This window comes from Podarcis raffonei, chromosome 7 (assembly GCF_027172205.1).
Source record: "Podarcis raffonei isolate rPodRaf1 chromosome 7, rPodRaf1.pri, whole genome shotgun sequence".
NCBI classification, from domain to species: Eukaryota; Metazoa; Chordata; class Lepidosauria; order Squamata; family Lacertidae; genus Podarcis; species Podarcis raffonei.
The window spans coordinates 87,759,345-87,784,070 of record NC_070608.1 but is presented as its reverse complement, the minus strand read 5'-3'; the positions used below and the strand labels follow the sequence as shown (position 1 = coordinate 87,784,070).

At 44.4% G+C, this 24,726-nt stretch overlaps 1 protein-coding gene across 2 annotated transcripts; it reads right to left on the bottom strand.

Annotated features, from left to right (window-relative positions):
* Nucleotides 1-791: 791 nt before the first annotated feature.
* LOC128418052 (uncharacterized) lies at nucleotides 792-22,840 on the bottom strand. 2 transcript variants are annotated; one of them, XM_053397446.1, is made up of 17 exons: nucleotides 22,543-22,840; nucleotides 21,324-21,375; nucleotides 17,141-17,226; nucleotides 16,531-16,578; nucleotides 15,710-15,838; nucleotides 15,130-15,207; nucleotides 14,775-14,857; nucleotides 13,958-14,086; nucleotides 11,259-11,378; nucleotides 10,916-11,046; nucleotides 8,557-8,771; nucleotides 5,108-5,185; nucleotides 4,538-4,625; nucleotides 3,084-3,214; nucleotides 2,162-2,302; nucleotides 1,738-1,905; nucleotides 792-1,108 (listed from the first exon to the last, which is right to left on the bottom strand). In XM_053397446.1, the coding sequence occupies exons 5-17, from the start codon at nucleotides 15,797-15,799 to the stop codon at nucleotides 893-895; spliced, it is 1,668 nt and encodes a 555-aa protein (XP_053253421.1). In that variant the 5' UTR covers nucleotides 15,800-15,838; nucleotides 16,531-16,578; nucleotides 17,141-17,226; nucleotides 21,324-21,375; nucleotides 22,543-22,840; the 3' UTR covers nucleotides 792-892. The 2 variants fall into 2 exon arrangements, with proteins under 2 accessions (XP_053253421.1, XP_053253422.1); XM_053397447.1 differs by lacking the exon at nucleotides 22,543-22,840 and having other exon boundaries at nucleotides 21,324-21,651.
* Nucleotides 22,841-24,726: the final 1,886 nt, after the last annotated feature.

Below are 24,726 nucleotides of genomic sequence, written 5' to 3'. Positions count from 1 at the left end.
CACCATCCCAGAACAGCAGCGCCCTGTGTTCTGTCCCACATCACAGCCCAAAGCTACCAAACCAATGCACAGAAATAGAAAATGCAAAAGACTATATGATTTTGAAACTGGCAAACAGTCCAAGAGCCACCTTCCCATCATACATTGCAGGTTGTTAACCAGGCCGCTGAGGCCATTTCCATCCCCCAAATCAGATCAGATTGAGAGGGATTCAAGCACCCTTCAAGCAAGCCACACATAGAAGGGTATGCCAGTGGTCTATTCATATATCCAACCCGTGTTTGCTCAAAACTGAATGTTACTCAGTATTAATCTGTTCCAATGAAACAGGTTTCCTGTCTTAGTTGAGATTCCATCATCATCATCATCATCATTATTATTATTATTTCTACCCCGCCCATCTGGACGGCTTTCAACAGAACGTTAAAAACATAAAAACTTCAAACATTAAAAACTTCCCTAAACAGGGCTGCCTTCAGATGTCTTCTGAAAGTCAGATAGTTGTTTATTTCCTTGACATCTGATGGGAGGGCGTTTCACAGGGCGGGCGCCACTACCGAGAAGGCCCTCTGCCTGGTATTGAACCAGCTGGATGTGGATAATCTCTGTTCCTGTCATAGAATGCCATTCTGCCTTCTCAAATTTACTTTGGAGAGAGATCATTCTTCAGTTTCAACCATTGCTTTCTTTACATTTCAGCGTGTGTACTGGCCACAAGGAAGCAAATAGGGATGAAACATCATTAAAGTACTTACTAAATGTTTGCCTAGGCTGGGGAAGTGTCATCCGTGAGACAAAATTTCAGGTAACTTTGTGTAAGCAATACCTTAGTTGTGAAAGCTAATGTGTCAAAAGCACATAAAAATGAAATTACAAAGCACAAATACAACTCTTAGGATGGGGCGGCTCTCTCGTGGCTCTGTGTAAGGGTCTGGAAGTCAGTCTGGGTAGCTTTCTCCATGTAGCCCAGTTGCTTCTGAGCTTGTAGTTGCTGGTTCTGAGTGGAAAGGAGAACCGCATCCTGAAGGGACTCCTGGAGCAGCTTTCGATATCTCTGTTCAAGGACATCTATATGCTCTTCAGCATGTTTCCTATAAGCCTGGAATACCTGTAGAAGAAGTTCAACAAGCCTTTTAGTAGATGAAAGAGAGAGGTCAAGGCATGAAAAGGGCATCATCTAGTACTGCTGAACTCTCCCATTCTCTTACACATTCAACAGGAAATAGCCTGGCCTGACAACTGAAACTGTGCTCTCTTCCTCTACTGCTGCCCTGCAGAGCAAGTATATATATGGAGAGATGTCCCAGTGATCCAATAAATAAAGGAATTGCAGGGTTTTTATTGTAACATAGAATTTTCTTGCTCCAGCTCCAAAAAAAGAAAAATCAATTGGGCTCTTTAGGAGGTTATACCATTGGAATCATGTGTTTTAGTCCTTCAGGCAAGCTGCTAAGCTGTCAGCTATATTGATATTTATTTCAAACTTCTAATGTTGCAGAGGGTTGCTGTTTCTCTCACGCAATCAAATGAAGCACTTATCTGATGCTGCCACTAGAGGTCTGTCACTCCTGAAGATTCCCTGAATCTAAAGGTTCCCACTGAGCCTCCAAACAATGAAACAAAAGAGCTAGTTATGAGCTTAAACCTGCCATCTCAAAGGGGCTACCAAACAATGGCTGGTTTGAAACTCAGAAGGACCCTTCCCCAGGATTAGTTTGAACTGACAGCTCTCTTGACCTGCAGGATGTGTTGTTTTTGTGTTTCAGTTTCTCGCTGGCATTCTTGGTACAGCTCCTCCAGATCCCTTTCTGCTTCTGCCTGTTCTCTTTGCAATGCCTCCATGCGCAAAATCAGCAAAGACTTTTCTTTCTGCCAGAGCATGGCTCCTTGCTGGCCTGGAGGAAGCTGCAATTTGAGAAGAGAAAGAACCTTTCAGATGAGTTGTTGTGAGACTGCAGACTATGGGACAGATAAAACAGAGGTTTGGAATTTGTTTAGTTACGATGTTAAGTCCTGGTACTGGTTCCAGCATTGTGTGATTGGCGGGAGAGCCCTTGTCTCATCTGCCCTCCCTTGCTGTATGTTTCTCTCCCACACACAGTCTGCTTCCTCAAGGAGCTGATAAGTTGGTCTCCTGCCACCACAGACAGGAACTATTCACCTCTTGACTTGCCAGCTCCTCTTCCATTCTCAAAAGTTCTTGTTGTATCAGGAGATGGTGTTGCTCTTGAAGAACCTGCCAGCGGGCTTTTGCTTGAGAGAACCTTCCCTTTGTGTCTTGGTGCTGCTCACCAACCAGGCTCTGAAAAAGAGCAGCGCAGGAAGACAGTCCAAAGTACTGCAATAAGTGCTCACAATGCAAATCTTCTCCAATCTCTGGTTTTCTCAAAGCAATATAAATAATTGTTCATGCAGCTCAATCTCTTTGAGTGCATTGAGTTACATAAAGTATACACATGAAATATTTGTGGTCTGGGGCTGTTTCTGCTCCCTCCTGTGCCTTTAAGAATTATGCAAAACATTATCAGGCAAAGCTTTTCCTGCTACAGGACTGGAAAAAAACAGAAAGCCAGGGCCCTTGTTTCTAAGGTCCAGTTTTTACGTGCGTAGAGCCATGTGGTTGCTACTTAAAAACGCAAACAGCTGGAGGCTGTCTATGACGCTGTGGCAATGTTCATGTCCCTGGTACAAACCATTGAATGGGGTGGGGTTGAACGGATGTCCTGGAAATCACCATGCATGCCGTGTGTGGCTGCCTCTGTTCATATTACATTTCAATTAGCATGCAACTACTTGTAGTTAAAAGTAGTTCACACAAGTGTTTAGGGGAGAAGCTGTTGAAGTGTTCACATACTTTCAGCATTCTATGGGCAATTATTAAAATAGTCTGCATTGTGGGGGCATATTCCATGATGCAGGTGTGAGCTACTGTAGACTCAGGATCCCCTGCTACATTCAAAAGCAATTCAAGTGCATTGCACTTGAAAAATCTCACTGCTGGTGGTGAAATCAAATCTTCCCAGTCTTCTGAGGACTTGGATTCAGGCACAGACCATGGTCTGAGACTCCCACATGTCACTTACAGGGCTGGATGATTTGGTTGCCTCGCTCAAGTCTCTGGCTCTGTGCATTGCAGCAGTGAAAGGTTTGTCTTCCATGGCACTTTGAAGTACACCAACCTGCTCAAGCTGGATCTTTGGGATGTTGCCACCTCCTGTCAGAAACAAGTCTTGTATGAAAGAAAGCTAGTAGCAAGGAGGAATAAGACAATATTTAGACACAAGGAAGGGGATGTCTTGCTGTGTATGGTGAAATAAAATGTACCAATTCCTGCCCCCCCGCCATATAAAGATACCTGATTTATATTAGTACGTCTTGCCGTACAGCGTGTTGTTTACATACACAGGTCTTTATACTGTAAAACCATCGCTCTCTCCATATTTCTTTCCCACACTTCATGTTTTCCCTTGATTGCTTCCCGTAGGAGCTGAAAGGGCAATACCAAAGGGTCTTTTGGGCGATTCACAGGCAGGCTCCATGAGTGGAGATTGTAGCCAGAGATGGTCCATGGGGGCGGGGGAATGGGGGGTGATGACAGCCAGGTAGACCTGGGTGAGTCAGGTGTGATGGATATCAGGCTGTGATCTCAACTGCAGTTGTATTAGCATTCAGTTCATTATCTCCTAATACTTGCTTCTTATATACAGTACTCTGCAGCAGAACTTTATGAATTAGCACTTGTGAATTATTAGTTCTTAGCATTTTGTGTGATTGCTTTCCTGAATCTGGGAGGTGTTGTGGTGACCTGTTAGTTGTTCTTGGATCCACCATTGTTAACGAAGATCCCATGTGGCCGGGGTGGCTAGGCCTACTTTCAGCTACAGCTGTTTCACCAGCTACAGCCTCTCTGAGACACTATATTCCATGCTCCAGTAGCCTACAGGCTGCTGACAGGCTACTGGCAGTTGCAATGTGCTCTACGTGGGGCTGCCATTGATGATGGTTTGGAGGCCACAACTAGTGCAGAGTGCAGCAGCCAGGATGGTGTCTGACATGGCAGAAAGGACTCATAGTACATGTATCCTGAAAATTGTGCCAATTCAAGGTGCTTATTTTAATGTATAAATCCCTAAATAATGTTGACCCCAAACTTCTGAAGGAGCGCCTCCCCCAATATGTGCCAGCTTGGGTATTGAAATCAATGGAGAAAGCTTTGGCAGTGCTGCCACCTTTAGAGGCTCAGGGTGGTGATGGCTCATGACAGGGTCTTATCTGTGGCAGCCCCCAAACTGTGAAACTCCTTTCTCATAGGAGTGTGCCTGGCACTTTACATGTTTTGGCAGATAACTTAGGTTGCAACTGTTCATCCTGGCCTTTGGATGGTTTATCTATTTCATGCCTTTATTGTTGTTCTGTGGTTTAAAGATCACTCACCGTTTCATTTATCCTACAAATCAATGAGTTATCTATATATTTATCAAGCTGTTTCACCTCCAGATAGGTACAGAGTAATTCCGGCCTTGAATTGTTTTCAAACCTGATGTTTCTTTGTTCTGCCATGTATCATCTTGGCTTTGCTGATTCCCAAGTTCACCCCCATCATCCATATCTGATGTAATTTTACCCTGAAGTGGAACACAGTCAAGTGATTCAAAATACAGAGTGGCGATGATACTGGTAGCTTAACAGAATTCTCTCTACCTTGAACCCCCTTCACACAGAGACTGAAAGAGACTTCAGTGGACATTTTGGGGCCTAGCAGGTTCCTTGGTTTGCTCAGTTAGGACTGGGGGTTGGCAGACACCCGCTCCCTCTCAAACACGCATACATGCACTTTCATGTAACACTGCTTATTTTTGTTATTCCTAAAATAATAAACAAGATGCAATAAGATTCTTTTCCAAATGAAAGGGCCAGTTCACTTCAAAAGCTAATTGTATAAAGACTAAACCATATGAGGGTACTTTTACAGTTTTGGGGTTCCTGACAGTTCCACTGTGAACTTCTACACTGGGCTTCCTGCCACACTGTATACTATGATAAAACATTTATTCCCCTAAGGTTACAGGGTGGGTCTGATAAGCTGAAACACCTGAGAAGTACTTACCTTGCCTTCAGGAGAAGTCTCCTTTGCTTCATATGCTGAGGCCTCTTTCTTTTTCTTCCAGCGTTGGCTTTTCAGGACCTTAAAAACAGTCGAGCCCAATTCCTCAGCCTCAAAATAGTCTACAGCTATTGTGGGCACGCTTCTTGGAGCCCTACACCCAGCCCTGCTGTAATAGCCAAACAGTTAGCAAGCAAAACCATGCAAATGGTTACCATCTCCACTAGTTTCTATGGCCATTCAGAAAGACTCAATGAATCTGAATGGCAGCAGTGGCTTCTGGAAGCCGGAAGCTGCCACAGATGCTTCTCCTTGCTTTTCTGGCAGCGGGGGCGGAGGGGAGGCATGCCCAGGGGGTGCCCCTTGGATTCTGCCACCCGAGGCAGCTGACTCATGGATGGGCGGGCCCTGAGTTGGCACAATGTGAGTTTTAAAGTGCAGTTCATTTCTCTCCTGCCAGCATCCTTCGCATAGGGACACACGCACACACACGGACAGGCTCGAACCAACCCCTACCCTATCTGAAATTTCTTGCAACATGGAGGAACAGAAATGTTGTTGCGATGGATGAATGATGGTATATAAATTTAATCAATAATAATAACAAATGTTATGGGCAGCCCATTGTACTTTATATTTTTGCCACATTCTGCCGGGTGACAGAAATCAACACAAAGCAACAGGTGCACCAGGATTGTCTTACCAGTTCACTCAATTATGGAACATATTCAGCCTACTGATTAGTCTAAGCCAGTGGTTATGCTATTCCTCGACTAGGGGTGGGGAAACCTCCAGCCTCCAAGCGCACGAAGCCAAATCAAGCAGCCCTGGGTTTTTGCAGGCATCAGCTCTAAAAGGGACTTCTCCCTCATGCAGCTGATGTTTGCAAAATGCAGCCTTCTTCTCCCCTCCCCATCAGCTGATGGAAACGAGAGAAAGAAGGCTTTGCCAGCCCTGTGCTCAGAGCTTTGGAAAGTACCTCAACCTACACAAATGCACATCTACCACAACTGTGTACCCTAAGAGACTGTGAGATAACCCCTTGATTTTTTAAACCAGAGAAGGGATATCCCTTCAAAAGCACTTCATGGAATGCATCGTAAGATTCCTTATCCACTACCAGGCCAGTAAAGTGTAGCATCTGAAGCACTATGACAGCTAAATTAAAAACCTGGAGCACAGGGGCAGCTGGGGACAAACAACACGGGGAGTTCTGCCTCCATTCCCCACTGTTGAGCTTCCCAGAAGTACTTTTTTTAAAAAAAATATTTATTGAAATTTTCAAAAAATAACAAAACCATAAAAAACATAAAAGAAAAACAACAATTAAAAACACTTAAAATTCACCTCTTACTGTCAATGCCAAATTTCCTTGACTTCCCCACACCTCCCCTTCTTGTATTCCAGTTCCAATTTTAGCTCAGCAAGTTCTTGTCCCCAAACTTTACCATATTTTCTCTAATTCATTTTAGTTATCCAATTTTAACTTATAAACCTCAGTCTTTGTACATCAATACTTATTCTTAAAAATCTTTTTCTAAGTTCACCCCATCAATTTAATTAACCAACTTTAACAAGTACCTCAATCTTTAAACGTCAATACTTATTCTTAAAAGTCTTTTTCTAAGGTCGGCCCCAATTCCCTTCCCTAAAATCCCCATTTTTATGTTAATGGCAAAGCCAAATTAATTAAAACAATATATAGTTACACACCCTTCGGATTCCCAGGACCCCACCAAGTACTTGACTGGCCTCTTTGGAAACAGAATTGACCTGATCCAGGATGCCAAATCATATGTTCTGATCTGATTTAAAGCAATATAATTTACTGTAAAACCACTTTTCATTCAGATTTTTTTAAATGTCTGAATTTTCATTTTTTTTATTACAGTCAAACCCTGGTTGTCGAACGGAATCCGTTCCGGGAGTCCATTTGACTTCCGAAAACGTTCAGCAACCCAGGTGCGGCTTCTGATTGGCTGCAGGAGCTTCCTGAACTCAATCGGAATCCACGGAAGCTGCGTCAGATGTTCAGGTTCCAAAGAACATTCGCAAACTGGAACACTCACTTCCAGGTTTGCGGCGTTTGGGAGCCAAAACGTTCAAGTTGCAAGGTCTTTGGGATCCAAGGTACGACTGTACTGATTTTTTTGGGGGGGGAACAGTGCAATTAAGGGGGGGAACCCCCCACATAGGTTAGATACCATAATTAAAATGTAAGAGACTGGTCAATGATTAGCATTTTCAAAATTAACTTGTTTTTAAATTGCTAAACATTTTTCAAAATCTTTTATATATCTATTTATAAGAAGAAAATAGTAATATTACAGTTTAATTTTAATTTAGCTTAGTGAGATGAATTCAGTGTTAGGGATAACTAGGAAACAGACTGAGACTAAAACTGAGTTTCAGTATTGCAATGACCACAGACAAACCTACAGTGCAGCTGCAATTAGAACATGGCATATAAATGGAGTTGTCCCATCTCTAAAAGGATGTTGTAAACTTGGAAAAGTGAAGGAAAGAGCAGCCAAAATGATCAGGGATGACTGGAGCACCTTGCCTACAATGAAAGGCTAATGTGTTCGAGGTTTTATAACATAGGGAAAAAAATTCTAAGGGACAGGGGCTGACACACACTCGAGCTTTATCAATTATGCATGGTGTAGAGAAAATGAACATAAGTTTTTCTCATTATAATAAAATTTGGAATCCACCCATGAAACTAATTGGTGCCTAATTAATTTATGGAACTTGCTGCCACAAGATGTGCTTATATAGCAAATAAACTTGGTTTTAGCATACAATGTGACGTGTTCACAGCTGTCCTGTACCAACTATTAGTCATAATGGCCATGTGAAACTCTCACACATGGGGGCAGTATCCCATGGAATACCAGTTGCGAGGCAGCAATAACAGGAGAGGGCTCCTCTTTCTGACACCCCTGGAGGCATCCGGCTGGTCCCTTTGGGAGGCAGGATGCTCTGTTGGTCTGATCCAGCAGAGCTCTATGGGTGGCTGTGTTCTACTTATTTAGGCTTTAATTCAGATAACTGTCCATTAAATGCAGATCATTCTTGTGAGTGCCTGAGAGATTCTACAGTTAACTGCCCAGTCTTCTGCGAGTCCAGAATACTGTGCTTCAAACATGGCCTTTCAACTCTGGCTGCATGAGATTTCCGGCAAATACTTCATTATGCAGAGTTCATACCAACTAGAGTGGTACCTTGGTTTGCAACCCTTTTGGATTACAACCATTTTGGATTACAAGCACGTCAAACCCTGAAGTGTGTGTCCCTGTTTTTTGGATTACAACCTCTCTCTTTTTGGATTACAACCAATATTTTGTTTGGAGGCCCCATTGGCAAAAGCACGCCTTGGGTTACAACCTGTTTTGGTTTACAACCGGAATGGACCAAGGTATCGCTGTATGCTGATGCTGCGCAGTTACCTGTATCTCCTTGATCACCCTCTCCAATTGGCTGAGCATGCTCTCCTGCTCCACCCGACTCCTGAAGGACAGCTGGGCTCTCAGTTCTCCTATCACCTCTCTGCGTTTCTGAGCCTCATGAATGGGATCCCAATGGACTGGTGCCACTTTCTTTGTCACAGTCCTCACTTGTTCAGTCAGTGAGATTGCAGACCGTATCTCTTCTCCAGAAGCATCTGGGGAAAACCCCACAAAACTCTCAGCCAGACTTTGTAACATCTGGGTTTCTTGGTTGACCTCTTGAGTAGTAGTCACCACTTGAGGCAAACACCATTCTCTTTTAAAACTCTGATAAAGACACACTGTGGGCTTATCCACACATATTTTGCCTTGCTCATTCCAAGTACAGGTCCATGCTTAAAAGCTCTATGTCCAAGTGTTCATTTGGTGTGTGTGTGTTTTTCTCCAGAGCTTTCCCTGCAAAAACCTGCTCTTTAGCACTTGGACATCAATTCAGGTTTTCCATTATTGCTGTTTGCTCCAACTGAGCTTTAAAAAGCGGGTTTTTGCAGAGGAAGCTCCAGAGCAAAAAAGAAATGCAAAAGGGCAATCAGACCCAGTGCTTTAAAATGTGGACTGTTCCTAGACAGAGCAGAGGAAAGGTAAGTGAGGTAAGCCCTGAGTTAGCACAGCTAACTTTAGTACTTTAGTAGTACTCTGCAAAGATTTTGTTTCCAGATTAAACGGGTAGCAGTGGCTACTGAGACTAACTGCCTTTCCTGCTAAAAAAATAAATCAGATCTTCCCCTAAAGCAATATACTTGTGCTGGATCTGAACCAACACGAGAAGGATAACTATCCTACAACCACAAGTTTAAAACTTGTTTTATTTTGATGTTATTTTGATATGTGTTTAATTTTATGTTCTTGTTGTATTTTTATATTTCATGGTGGTAGTTTTTGTTTTATAAAACTATTGCAGTAAAATTTTAAAACTCTTTTACACAGACCATTATTTGCGTGAGAATTGCAGTGTTTTATTCTAGTGCAAGTTAGCCGTATACACTTGCTGCAGCCACTTCCCACTTGGTTTGCGCTGTTTCCTTCATGCTTTCAACAGGCAAAGAAATCTTATCATTGGCCTAAAAAATATCTAGCTAGCATTTTTCACTGCTCGTTAGTTAAAGGATAAATATTAAAACCCTACACAACAGTCCCAGTTTGGTGATTTTGAATTCTCAAAGTGCGCCTTTTCAAGGAGGAGCAAACAGATTCTAGCTTGTTTATTTTAAATTCTGTAGTGCAGAAGCAGGCTGGTTTTATATTTAAGCTGCAACCTATGTTAAGAATTCCTCTGCCCTATATGTTTTATGAAGAAACAAATCCAAGCTATGTACTTGCTAATATTTTGGCCTTAGAGTGGTTGAGTAAATGTTGGGGCTATGTATTTGTGGCAATGTTTTTTCTTACCAATTCCACTGAAAAACAACCACTGCTGCTTATAAGACAGAGTGGAAAAATTGCATTGCATAACCATGTTTCACATTGGTTGAAACAGTCACTTCCTATGAGTTTTTAAAATGTTAGGGCTTTTAAGACAGATGTTTCTCCAGTTCCCTTTTGCAGTGAAGAGGCAGAATCAGCTCAGCACACCAGAATAAAATAAAAGGAACACAAAATTACCTTACTTATTCAAAGCACAATATTTTTTGAATAATGCAAACCACCTAGAGAATGAATTGTTAATGGGGAGTATGAAAATGCTGTAAATTGATAATAAATTGATATTACTCATGGAAGTGTAGTTTGGTAAGGTGATAAGAACCTTAGTTCCCTGTCACAGAACTGCAGTTCTCAGCGTCCCAAGATTAATATTAAACTGTTTTAAGCCTGTGGTATGGAAATGCCCAGAAGCCGAGTATCCTTTCCCCATCTAATGGGTGGAGAGATTGTCTACTTCAGGCAGAAGAGCCTTTTTCAGGTCTTTGTAGAAAAACCAACAAGCCTCACAATCAGATCATGGAACATGTATGTACAGTGGTACCTCGGGTTACATACGCTTCAGGTTACAGATACTTCAGGTTACAGACTCCGCTAAGCCAGAAATAGTGCTTCAGTTTAAGAACTTTGCTTCAGGATGAGAACAGAAATCGTGCAGCGGTGGCATGGTGGCAGCGGGAGGCCCCATTAGCTAAAGTGGTGCTTCAGGTTAAGAACAGTTCCAGGTTAAGAACAGACCTCCGGAACGAATTAAGTACTTAACCCGAGGTACCACTGTACTTGAGAAGGGAACAGTGCTTGACGAGCTACAGCAAAAACAAAAAACAACCTTCCTTCAAAATCATACAGAAAAAGAAAAAGATACGTGTAATTGTGGTACCTGGCAGGGTCAGGCACAACAGCAGGAAGGTGAGGGCATTTTCTTCCAGCAAATGCTTCAGCATCCAGCAGAGGAACCCTGTGTCAGCAGGAAGAGCCGCAGCCGATGAAGCTCGGAAAAGAGGCAAAAAACTGTACAGGAAAGGAACAGATCACCCAGCAGGCAGAGAATAAGCACATTTCTTAAAGCAGAATTAATTTGGCCGAGTCCCGAGCAGTGAAGGTTACTGTGCCCCAGTACCAAAGATTTAGGGGCTACACATTCCCAGAAAAGGAGGCCTTGTGCTTCCTGCGCATTCTCTGATAATCTGCTTGACCTCTACTCAGGCCCACCCCATACTCACGGATCAGCAGAGTGTTGCTCATTTCCTCCAGAAAACTCAAAGATCTTGATGGCAACACGTTGAAGCCCCTGACCACTCTCTGCTTTTGTCTCCATGGTGATGGTGAAGAGGTTGCCACATCTCAGGGGGAAGGTAGGAAAGAGAAGGTTAGGATAGTCTGGGTAGATAGGTGAGAATTGCCATCTCTAAGCTCTCACTACCAGTCTCTGGCCATTGTCATTTACGTTTTACATAAAGCTGTTGTCCTAAACTCAGTTTCACTGTTAATGCTCCACTGTGTAATTTCCAGTGCTGTCTTCACCTCTGCTTCTGCAATGTTCTGGAATGGCGGTGAGGGAAAGGATACTGGAAGGCCTTCTTCTAAGTTGCATCAGGAATCCTGATGGAGCAAACAGCCCTGAGCTATATGGACCAATGTATGACTCGGGCTGTGTCCAGACTAGGGCGTTAATGCATACATGGGTTGCTGTTTCCATGTGCACATATGTGCACCTTTGCCCACACATGAGTCACTCAAGTATATACAGTACTTCCAAAATCTACCTTTATGCTTCCTGGACGGTGCTTGATGGGAGGTTTTTGTGTGGTTTTGTGTTGCCTCCTCCCCTGAGTGTTTCCCCACTCACTATAAGTTTCTGGAAGCTGAGGTCTGGCATGCATGCAAGTATGAGGACTGCAACCAACACTGCAGCTCTGCTGCTGCAAGGGACTTCTGTGTCTGCAATGGAACTTCCTTTCCTGTCACTTCCATCACGCTCTGCACCCTCAGTATCAGTTCTGGAGGGTTGCAGAACCTTCCACAGCAGATTTTGAGGGCACGCTGGGGGCCGGGTGGGAGTGCGAAGAGGAAGCAGAAGTCCTCTTGCACCAGTGGAGCTCTGCTAGCACAGCATTTAATACTACCCCTTTTTTACATTTCCTTGCATGAATATGCATATATGATTTGCACAAAAGAGTAGTTTTAAAAATGTATGTGGGTCGCTGCTAGCCAGGAAACTTGAGTTCCTTTGTGGGTATCCAGACATGCATTTGCAGCTACGAACACATACCTTTTTAAAGAAAAATAATGAAATACAAGTTTTTAATATATACCAGATTTGCACAAAAGAGCAGTCAATGAATGAATGAGTGTGCCTCTCTAAGCCAGGCAAAGGTTTGGAGTCACTTGGACAAAACGCTGCCACTTCCTTTCCTGCCTTCCTTTCTCACCTGCAAGGGCAATTGTTATTTTTAATACAGCTGTGCTATTTTTGGAGATTGATTCTCTTAAGTTTAATTTGGTTTTATTACAGTGTGGTTTTACTGTTACGTTTTTGTTCTCTTTTATATGTACAGCCCCCTAGACAAATTATTTTATGAGGTGTCTCGCAAGCAAGCAAGCAAATAGAGTTGGTGGCAAAGTAGGCAATGGGTGCTCTCAAGGATCGGGGCCATTAGCAACAAACTGCCTGATGGTACCAATTCTTGATCCTGGGCCTGCTCTGCTGTCGGGTGGAGCAAAGGTCTCTGCCAGATATTGATGTCCTGCACCGCTTCCCTAAGCAACATCCCTCATCCAGACAGACTGGTATACTCTGGAACCCCTTGGCATACCAGGACTGCTACAGCTTAAGTTTCTGATTACCTCTCAGATCAGGTTTTTTCTTTTTATAGTGCAGTGCATGACTGTTTTCCAAGGCCAGGTGCAGAAGGCAGTGGGCTGGTGGCAGCAGGGGGGCACTAGTGTGTGTGTATCTGTGCTCCTCACCTCCAACCTAGTGCTTCCCTTGCCCTTCTCCCTCACAGTCCTAGCAAGCAATAGCACCCCACCTCTTGCCCCATGGCTGAATTAGTAAGATCCAAACCCTGGAAATGCAAGGTCCCAAATGTGCAGAGAAGAGACAACTTTGGATGGACGGGTGTCTGTTAAACTTCAGGTTGAATGTATATAAGTTAAAGGGACAGCTCACTGCTGGGATGCTGCTGTGTACATTCTAAAACCACGTGAAACGGCTGTGGCATTACTGTAAAACCTGGGGCGTGAAGCGCCAACTGCAGAATCGGTTCCTAGCAGGCATTGTGCAAGTTCTTAGCTCTTTCCTTCCTCAAACTGAAAGGACTGGCAGGGAAGTATTCTTGTGTCATCATGAGTAAGAATAGCCTTGGTTTTCAGCAAGAAATGATGATGCTTTAAAAAGCAAATCTTTGATCGTAAGTCACAGAAGCCAAAGGCCTAGTGCAGGAGATGCCAATGTGGTGCCCTCCCAATGTTCTGGGCTACAGCTGCCATCCTAATTGGCCATGCTGACTGGGTCTGGTGGAAGTTCTCATTCAAATAATCTGCAGGGCACCAAGTTGGTCACCCCTGGCCTAGGAAGAACCAGGAAAAAGTGTGTGGGCTGACTCAGTCTAAACTTTCCACCAAAGAGTAGTGATTGTACCAGTGACTGTGCAGCTCCTGATGCTAAACTGCATGTCCATGATGCAAGCAGCTTATGAGCTGCACATATGTGAGCAAGGCCAAAGTCTGGCCAGTACACTTCTAAGCGGCACTCAAGTGGCACAGATTGCAGGAGGAGAATATTCAGCCTCTCAAGTGGAGATCTCCAAGATGGGTTCAGGAAGGTGCATCAGAGAGAATGTCAGAATCTTGAGCAGCGTTAGCTGTGTGTGTTACTCTCTTCCCCTCGAAAGAGCATTCCCCTTCCTGCGGCCCTTACATGGCTGCTTTGTGCTGCTTCTGGAAAGATTTCTGCAAATAACTTTGGTGCAACGACATCCCCTGCAAGTAGCAATGAGTGGCAGCTTGTGAATTGGCTACAACTACTTCAGTCGCTTCTTCTACCATCCTAAAGAGAGAAGGAGAGAGTTGATAGTGTGAGGCATCTTAATTAGGCAGTCAGAGGTACCTCAGAAACTCGGGGCTCATCCAGAATTTACGCCACCCTTTCCAGGCACAGGTCTGAGCTTTACAGCTCCATGATCAAGCAGGATGTTGGGTGTTGCTTTTTTACCCTGGCACTTTTCCTGGAAAAACCCGATTGCTGTTTGCTCCGATTCAGTGGTAAAACACAGATTTTCCTAGGGCAAGTGCCAGGACAAGAAAACCAAGAACATATTCACATTCCTTATGTCTTAAACTGTAATCTGTCTGAACTACATTTCTTGTGCATACCATCCCGTCAGATCCCTCCCCAGCCATTCACAGAATCATAGAATTGTAGGGTTGGAAGGGACACCAAGGGTCATCTAGTCCAGCCCTCTGCAAGGCAGGAATCTCAACTAAAGCACCCATGACAGACAGGCATCCAAGCTCTGCTTAAAATCCTCTAAGGGAGGAGAGCCCACCACCTCCCAAGGGAGGCATTCCACTGTTGAACAGCCCTGTCATATTCTGTTCCATTGGGTGAAATTCTCCCTGATCTCTGAGTAATAAAAAGTGAAATCCCAGATTCTTCTCTGTTTTCTGTGCTAATGTTTCCTCTCCTCCTCAAAAAAGACCAATCCAACACCATAGCCTTGGAATTGGATGCTTACAGCCCCAGCGGAGGGAGGTCCATCACCTGCAGGACATGACTTTTGGGGCTGAGGAGGTCTTGAGCCTTTCCATCTGTGTAGATCTGAAATGGGATGGATGTGAGAAAAGTATCAATACAGCTGGGACTGGGATGAACCCTGGAAAATGGCAGTGGCAAACCCGAAAGGGCAAAAACTATTATAGTCACATCAGTCAAAACGAAAATACAGCTTCCATGGCTTGCAGAACAAACAGATACTTGGGACAGTGACCCGTGGGCCACAGCAATGAGGACACAGTCAACTTACAAGAACGTTTTTATGGAAGAGCATTGAGTGCATAAAGCTGGTGCCACCCTATGCAAGGTATGCTCACCTGGACAAAGGTGATGGTTTGGAGGTACTGAGTACTATTTTTGGCAGGGCTAGTTTCTTGCAAGACAGATTCTATTACCTGAAGACAAATGGGAGAAAGAAAGAAAAATGTGTATGCCTTGCATACACTAGTGACTGCTTACAACTGATACTTTTGCATCCTTTTGGAATTGTTGTTCAGTACTTTGGTGAGTATTTGCTCACCTATTACAAAGCAGCCCAGTGATGTCATTATCAGCCCACAATGCAATCCAGTGTTTTCTGAGCTGCTGATTTGTGGTGAGTTTCTCAGTGTGCAATGGAATTGAAGCCTTTCACGTGTAGACTGGCAAAGTGCTATTGGGCCAGTGAGGGCTTTGGACTGGGGATGAGGCACAGATTGGGGAAAGTCTTGAGGACCACATGGAGAACATTGGAGGGCCACATTCAGCCCCTTAGCCTGAGGTTCCCCACCCCAATGTTATGGGGAATGAACTGCATGTAAGCTCTCATGCATCCTGCTTTCTAAGGTGCCATCTATCATCCTCCCCTGATCATAATTTCATTCCATAATGACTACATATTATAGAAGTCTCCCTCACCTTCCGGACAAAGGCTTGGATTTGTGTCTGGGTTCCGTCGTGATGGGCTTCACAAACCAGCAGGGACACACTGTAGCCCAAAGGCACCATGTCCAGCAGAGGTTGCAGCTGCTCCAGGAAAAGCTTGTCCTGGAGTGAAGGACAAAAAATGATAATCTGCATGCCCAGCATTAGTGCATATCAACCCAGATAAGGCCTTGGGTTAGGTACCAGGGCTCCAGACACTTGACAAAATGAAGCCCTCTTTACTGGTTTATTCCCTAAATACAACCTACTGTACAGCATGAACCGTTTTCCTTTTTCTTTTTTACAAATTAAATGTTGAAAAATTTAGTGAAAACATTCTTCCCCAAATTTATTTTGGAACTTGTTTGCAACAAATTATGCTGCTAATGCTAACACATTTGTTGTTTTCACATGGAAGAAAAGCTCAGTAGCTTAGCTTAGAAAAAGGCCGGGGAATGCATAATAGAAATTTATAAAATTATACATGGTGGAGATAAAGTCCCTCTGCCATGATACTAGAACTCAGGACCATCTAGTGATACTAAATGGCAGAAAAGACAAAAAAAAAAAAAGGGTATTTCTTCACACAGTGCAAAATTAATTCATAGACTTCACTGCCACAACAGCTGCCCTAGGTTGTGGAGGTGGGGACTTGAACCTCTCAAAATATCCTAAGAACTAGCTCTCATTTGTGAAATCAAAGCTGTCATGTCAGAAATCAAAATTGGTGCACCAAGTGTTCCACCCTAGCTCAGCACATCATCAAGTTACATATTGCAAGGGCTGCACAGAACAATATCCTGGGTTTGTTGTACCTGCCCAGTGTCCAGACTGAAGACTCCATCAATGGTGAAGCATCCTTCCTGGAAAGAGACAGCAGTGCTCAATTAGTGCTTGAAGATTTGAGGTCTCTCTCAAATCCTTCCAGTAATTTACCCATCTTTCTTTGTTGTCAGTGTCTGGTTCACGGGATAATACAGACAAGGCAGATGCGGTCAGGACCTTGGGCAAATCACTGTGAGAAAGCTGGCTAATGTATCTTGCGTCTAGAAAGAAACTGTGCACAGATCTCCCATAGCCAACTGAAGGCTGGCTAGCCTAGAACGAGTTGGACCTATCCGCTCAGAGGAGCTGTCTGTAGCCTAAAAGGGCCACTGCCTTATTTTGGAGCCATTGACTCTTATGACATTGAGGTGATGGAGACTGCCCTGAGAGTGAGTCTTCTGAATCTGATAATGCCTTATGGCCTGGAAGAACCCAGGGGCTGGCAGCATTCCAAGAGGTGTCTTCCTCTGTGCTTGAATGGGGTTAGGGCTTGGGAACACAAAAACATCATTCCTGACCATTGGCCATGCTGGCTGGGGGCGATGGGAGCTGGAGTACAACAATATCTGGAGGGTACCCCTGCTCTGGGAGCTTTCTCACCTTCACTCCTTTGTCTGCCTTACTAATGAATATCAGACGGTTAGAATCTTTGTTCACCACCAGGAAGCTGTCTTGTTTCAATGAGCCTGGAAGGAACAACAAGCAAGAGAACTAATTAGATATACAGCCACCTTATTCTTTAGCATCATATGGGCACAGGGAGAAACTTTATTAATTATCATTTCTGAATAATAATGTCATTAATTAAAGGCTCTCCACCCTTATGGGAAGAAAAATCTGGGATGGGGCAATTCACAAAGAGATCAAGTGGAAATGACTCATAGGTATCCCAGCCAGAATCAATACAAAGCAATAACATGGGCAGAACCTGAAAGCAATGCAGGTTTTTTTAAAGTGGCCTTTGCTGAATGAAACCTTTGTTGGTAAAGTCTACATGATTTCCATAAGACAACCCGTGCAACACATGCTGCCTTTGGCTTTAATCTCAGGAGAGATTAAGAGCAAGGGAAGACTCACTCACACTTTGCCCTGTGCTTTCTAAGTACAGGTTTATACTTTAAACTGAATGCTTTCTTTCTTTCTTTCTTTCTTTCTTTCTTTCTTTCTTTCTTTCTTTCTTTCTTTCTGCCCCACTGCTTTCCCTGGGGAACCCCTCTCTTTAACGGTGAATCAGAAGAAACAGCAAACTGGATTTTCCGCAGATTGCCATTTGTTCTGATTCAGTGGTAAAGAACGGATTTTCATAGGGAACGTTTTGGAGCAGTAAAAAGGAAAAGGGGAAAAAAGGGCTCAGACACAGAGCTTTGAATCGCAGACCTGCTCCTAGAAACATACCACAAAAGAAAGTCTGGAGGACTGACCAAAACAAAAACAAAAAACTAGAATGGAATCCTATCTCACAGTAGGTAAACAGTTCACACGTCTTCTGGGCATCCCCTGCAACCAAGCTCATTCCAGGTGTGTGGCTGTCTATCCTTCTTCTGGATTTACTCCTTTGAACTTGAGTAGGTTAAAGTCTTGAGAGAGGCTTTAGCGCAGGCCAGAGGGAACATTTTGTCTTTGGTTTTGAGGCATCTGATCATAGCCTGCATTTTTAATCAAGGCTTATATTTTGATCAGATTCCTGTATTCTAAAAATGACCTTAAAGAAATATATATTTGTAAATGTTTGTATCTCTCATGCCAGGCAGAAACCATACTCTGGCAGCTGTTTATCTTCTTGATCAAGGGCCCCCCTGATCTATAGCAGTGTCTCAGGGTTGTAAAAGGAAATTACAGGCTAGGAGCAAAAGGTCACACTGACCATACAAATTATAGAATACAATCAAGGTTGCAAAAATAGTAATAATTATGGTGCCTCCCATTAAACTTGAGCCACATCTTCCTAAGGTTAAAAGGGCAAATAAACAGCAGCTAGACTAGGGAAGAGGCAGCTCTCTGAAACTGCTTTGAATCTTTGAAGCTTCAGAGAATTTAGAGAACCTAGCTTTTACTAAGTTCCTTTTTACTTAGACAAGATCTTTGCTTCTAAAAATCTATATATGTTATGTTATGAAATATATTGGCTTAAATGTAATTATGCAAAGGATTTAGAAGAAATGTTAAATAGAATCATAGAAGAGTTGGAATAGACCATGAGGGCCATTGGGTCCGGACCCCTGCCAGACAGAGAGACGCCATCGGAGCACTCCTGACATATGGTTGTCGGGCCTCTGCTTGATGACCTCCAAAGAAGGAGATCTTTCATTGATAATGTGTGGGAAGATGAAATGTTAGTTAAGGCGCCTAGTCTAGGGCAAAAGGTTATCTGGTAATTAAGGTGCCTGGTCGAGGTAAATGTAAGATATATGACTACTTATTTGCCAATTATAAATAGAAGGAAATATAGCTCTTTGTCTCCCATAAAAGGTAATAGGAAATGGGTGTATCTTTTATGATTGGTTCTAGCAAACAGCCAATAGGAATTTTAACCAGGCTGATTGGACAGAGGCAGCCAAAGGAGGAGCAAGGGGGCTGAGCTGAGGGAATATAAGTGCTGGCCATAATGGCAGGAGGCCAGGCCAGAGCTTGGTAACCATATACCACTGTGCCTCTTATTTATTTGTCCGACAAATAAATTATTATTTTAATTTCTCTATTGCTGCGTTGAATATTTCATTCCAGCTAAGCGTTAACCACAAGCAGGGTGCTACAGTTTCATCCAGAGTATCACATTATGAATGAAAATTGAGTCCTGCTAACCACAGTGCTGAGTAGAACATCACCCATATGCAAATCTTTTGTCAAAGAAAGGGCAAGGAGGTTCATGTTATATATTTTTGTACCCCATAACTTATTATCTCCATGTTAAAATGATCTAATCAGACTCCTTACTTATAGGATTAATTATAGAATAATAGAATTGTAAAGTCTGAAGGGACCCAAAGAGTCATTCAGTCCAACCTTCCTCTTCTGTCTGTCATGGATTGACTGGACGCAGAAGAGTGGTGGGAGGCACCAGCTGGGGAACCCCCAAGGGAAGAAGGCTCAGAGCCCAGGGAGTGGTGGTGGGACGACAATGATGAGTGGTCAGAGCGATCAGACTGGGAGGAGGAGGTGTCAGAAGCTGAAGAGGTAACAGGGTTTAGTAAGCAGGAAGAGGCTATGGCAGAGAACAGTCCAGACTCAGAGGCAGAAGGGGAGGCTGGAGACGAGGGGGGCCAAGAGGAGGAAGTGATGAGTCAGGCTGGTGAGGAAGCCAGGCTTTCCCCCTCCTCCCAAAACAGGCAAGACAATGGAGCCTCAGATAGGGAAGGAACTGGGGGAGGAAGAGACTTAGGGAGCTGTGTGAAGGCGGGAACTTCAGTCCCCACAACTGCCTCATGGGGCAAGTTCTACTGGGGAGAGCTGCTGTGCTGTCTAGGCCTGATCTCCTGAGCTGTCTGGTTTCTTGAATAAAGAGTTAGCTTCACTGAAGCCGTGGAAATTATTCTTGACCTGCTCCTGACACCTCACACCTTCCAGCTTGTCAATGCCCTTCTTAAACTGTGGTGCCCAGAACTGGACACAGTACTCCAAGTGGAATCTGACCAAGACAACAGAGTAGAGCAGTACTCTTACTTCCCTTGACCTGAACACTATAACTTCTGTTAATGCAGTCTAGAATTGAATTAACTTTCTTTTTGCTGCTGCATCACACTGTTGACTCGTGTTAAGCTTGTGGCCTACTATTGTCGTGCAGTTTGATAAAGTGGAAGTTGCGGCAGAAAAACTATTTTAAAGGAAATTATGAATATGCCCAGTGCTTTTTTTCTGGAGAGACGCAGGGGTAAGCATACCCCTGAACATTTTGTGATTCTAAATTTGGCCTCATTGAGGGGCAGTATTTCAATATGAGTAGGCAAATGAGAGTACCCCTAGACTTTTTAAAGGAAAAAAAGCACTGTGTATGCCTAGCATGCAGCATGTGATAGGGTTAGCTGTGGAACTGCTGAATCAAGAGTTATGCAGCTGATTTAGGAACACCCATACCCCCCTTAGCATCTTACAAGAACCCTGAAGCCTCAGCACATGTAGTCCATCTCTCAGCCCCAAAGGCTTCCTAGAATCTCTGAGAGGCACAACCTTTTCTGTAAAGGTCTCTGAATGATGCTGGGTCCTTTAGGTGACATCATGAAGCCCAGGGGTTTAGGGCCAATGGCAGAGTGTTTCAGCTAGATTTTCTAATCAGAATAAAGATTGACAGGATTGAGAAGTGAAGTGCAACAGTACCTAGTAAATACTCGCTAAAGACATTCTTGGATCAAGAAGGCAACAAACATTTATTCCCACACCACATATGGAAATAGAGGAGAAGACAGCCCACAATGGCAAGCAGGCAGCATTGACCTGAAAGCAGGAAGGGATTGTCAAAGTGGAAGACAATCTTTACTATTACAAAAAAGTGCCATCAATAAAAATGGGACAAGGAAAATTAGCTTTTGCCAACTCCTGCTAGTCCCTCGTTGCTCACATCTGTACATGTCACTCCTCAAGGCCATTTTTATTCTTGTTAAGAAGAGGTTGTTCCTCATTGTAGGCTGCAGAGAAGGTTCCTGTTTCCCCTAAATGTTATTGCTGCTTATATGTAATTAGCCAATATGAGAAAGGAATAGTGTAGAATAGGATACAGCAAAGTTTTTGGTGCTATGCAGCCATCCCCAAAGAAAGCGGGTTCCCATTCTCCAGCTGTTGAGTACTATACCTGGTATCTGTCGAATTCCCACAGCTGCTTGAACACGCACTTCCTGTTCAGCCTGTAAGGAAACACAGCAGAGACAGCTCAGTTTGGGGTGTCAGTGAGAGTCAGTCCTTGGGAATCTGTTTTGGAGAGGCAAGTGCAACCAGGCAGCCAGGTCCCAAATTCTGGTGGACATCAATATCAACATAGAGCTCTAGCAGAAGATGGAAACCTTGAGCAGGGTGCAGGGGAGACAGAACAGTTCTCAGCTCCCTAGAAAGAGTGTTCTCTACAACGCCCTGCATGTTGACTAGCTCATGCAGGGCTCTCCTCTGCAGTACCCACCTGCCCAGCATCCATGGCTGACTGTATTGCGCTCTTATTTGCCTAATGCTTTCCTCATGGGAGCTGTGAAAAGCAGATAGCATTACCAGAGTGATAGGGTTACCGTTAATGTTTCATCCTTCTGTCTGTGGCCCAGGCATTTCCTGGCAGCTGTCCTTGAAGCACTAGAAAGGGCAGATTGGGGCCTAGCAGTGGCAGCAAGAAATGGACAGGCAGGCTAAGGGAGAGAATTAACTGGCCCTGTGGCAACATTGGCTAGGGCTTCTGGGTGTGAAGAGTTAGGCAGCAAACAGCCGTTGCTCTTCTGCTTTAACCTGCAAGTGGAACAGCTTCTCTGCTTCCAGACTTCTGGAATGTTATTTCAACATTCTGTAGCCAGGAACGCAACCCCCGTTTCCCCAACCCCAAAAGTTGGAGGGGCAATTTATTTTTGGATTATGATCCCTACTCCCTTGATATAGCCCAGAACATGATTGTTCCCCATTCTGGAATTTGGAGGGGGGGAGAGAGAAAAGAAGCAGACATGAAAGCAATGCTGTTTGGAAAGTGAAAGGTTACAGCTGCCCTAGAGCAGAAAGATGAACCCCACAGAGATAGAAACTGCTTGCACATTCCATATAGCCTGTGGTTGGCCATAAACCCTACCATAGCTGTCAACTTTTCCCTTTTTTTAAGGGAAATCCTATTCGGAATAAGGTAATTTCCCTTCAAAAAAAGGGAAACGTTGACAGCTATGAACCCTACTGAGTAGCAGAACTTAGTCCACATCATGACTCAGTTATTGTGCAATGTTGTCCCAGAAAAACAGCAGCATACATTACACCATTTCCACTGAGATTTATTGAGAGCCTGGGAAGAAGGGCAGGAAAAAGGGACGGGGTGGTCAAATCAAACTTACCCGATGGTTGAAATGGGAATCAAAGGCCCGCTCTGAATCACTCTGGGTGGGTGAAGACCCCAGGAGGACTTCCTAGGGTTAGGAGGAGACCAGCAGTGCCTCTGATTTGTCGAGAGTCTGCTGTGGAGGAGGCATGGGGGACACTGCTGAGGAGGGGGCAGAGCTTGTGAGCCACAAGGAGGGAGCCACCGCTGCCGACAGTGATGCATTCCTTGGAGGCCAGATCTGCTGCCCCTGGAGATCCTGCCGCCTGAGGCAGTTGCCTCCTGGGCCCTGACCAAGACCTATATCCCACCCCTCCATTATCATTCAGGTGACATGGAACGTAATGGGGGCATACACCACTCTGGCCTCATGTGGCACTCAGAGCATGCATGGTGAATCTTTGGCAATGGCAACTATGGCAAAAGGGCACTTTGCAGAAGAAAGCAGTATGGTGTAGAAGCAATTTTCACTGCTTCCTAACTGTTGGCTCCGAGCCCTACCTAATTACAGTGGTACCTCGGGTTAAGAACTTAATTTGTTCTGCAGATCCGTTCTTAACCTGAAACTGTTCTTAAACTGAAGCACCACTTTAGCTAATGGGGCCTCCTGCTGCCACCGCGCCACCGGAGCACGATTTCTGTTCTCATCCTGAAGCAAAGTTCTTAACCTGAGGTACTATTTCTGGGTTAGTGGAGTCTGTAACCTAAAGCGTCTGTAACCTGAAGTGTATGTAACCCGAGGTACCACTGTAAGCCTTCTGAAGCTCAGCCCCTGAGCCTCAGGCAATGAAGCCTGTCACAGCAGAAAGGGAGCAGCATCTGAACTAGCCAGGGAGGCTTTTAAAAAGATCTAAAGCCACACCTTCTAGCTGACTTCCAACATAGAATCATTGTCCCATTTCCTCTTTATTTTATAATTTTCATTTTATTAGATATAGCTTCTCAAGTCTACAAAGAGTATTACCTTTCAAGATAACATGGGATAGCTAATACAATTTTATAATGACATCTGTCAGCGCTGCCCAAGGTCCCAGCTCACACAAGACCAACGCTGCTTCTTGCTCAAGTTTAAAAGTCTTTATTGAAGTTCAGTCTCATTTCCAGACGCGCAGCGCGCAATGCTACATCTATCCGTCAGACCGTAGAAGTCCCATCTGAATCTCCTCCCCCCTGACACCAGCTTAAGATTCTAGCCTTACTCCACCTCTTCCTCTGTTCCTTCTTTCTCTGGGTCCTTCTGCTAGTCGGAGTCTCTGCCCTCCGAGATTCTTCTGACGCTGATTCTCCCGACTCCTCCCCCCCCCCTCTTTCGGGCTTTAGGACCTGGCTCCCAATCCGGGTTTTCTGCTGTCCCGCGCTCCTCCACATTTGAACTTGGCGCGCGCGCGCAGCCTCCCACTTTCCTTCTGACCGTTACACTTGTGTCACTGCTCCCCCTTTCGGGGAGGCTAGCTGGACCTGGCCTTCCCTCCGTCTCCCCACTCCCCGATGGAGGAGAAGCTGGTCCTGACTCACGTGACTCTTCCCCCCCACTGTGCTCTGGTGGGGGAACTGGCCCTACTCCTCCGCTGCTCCTTTGGGACTCCCCTCTGGTTCCTTGTTTATGGATCGTCCCCTCTGGGATTCGCCTCGCCCTTACCATAGGCGCCCTCTCCTGGGAATCTTCTGATTCGCTGGAGAAGCTCATGGAATCTCTTGGTCCACTGTCATATTCCCCTACGCTCCCCTCTGATTCCTCTCCTCCGCTCTCTATCTGCTCTCTCCCCTGCTCTTCTGCTCCTGAGCCTCTGACAACATCTTATTTTCAACGGTCCAAGGAAGGAAAGTATATTAATCCAAGGTCCATCCAAGGTTTCTTTCTAGGGTCATACAACCTATTAAACTGTTTATAATAGATTTATTAGTTTTCTAGTAGGCTGACTGTACTTGTACACCTCCCTCTCCCCCACAGTGAGAAAAAGATTCTGAAGACCAAACTGGACATATAGGTGGCTGGGTCTCTTACGGTTTTTAAACATGGCAAATGCAGCCATGGGAGATTCAGATCACAGTGGCACTGGGGAAGGAGTGGAGCACATGGAAATTGCCTCTCACTGTTTTCCACATCCACGGATGACCCCTCTTAGAGCAGGCTCTGTGGGATGTATGCTGTGTATGGGATCATTATATCTCTCTCTTAAAAATGGCATCTGTAAGCAGC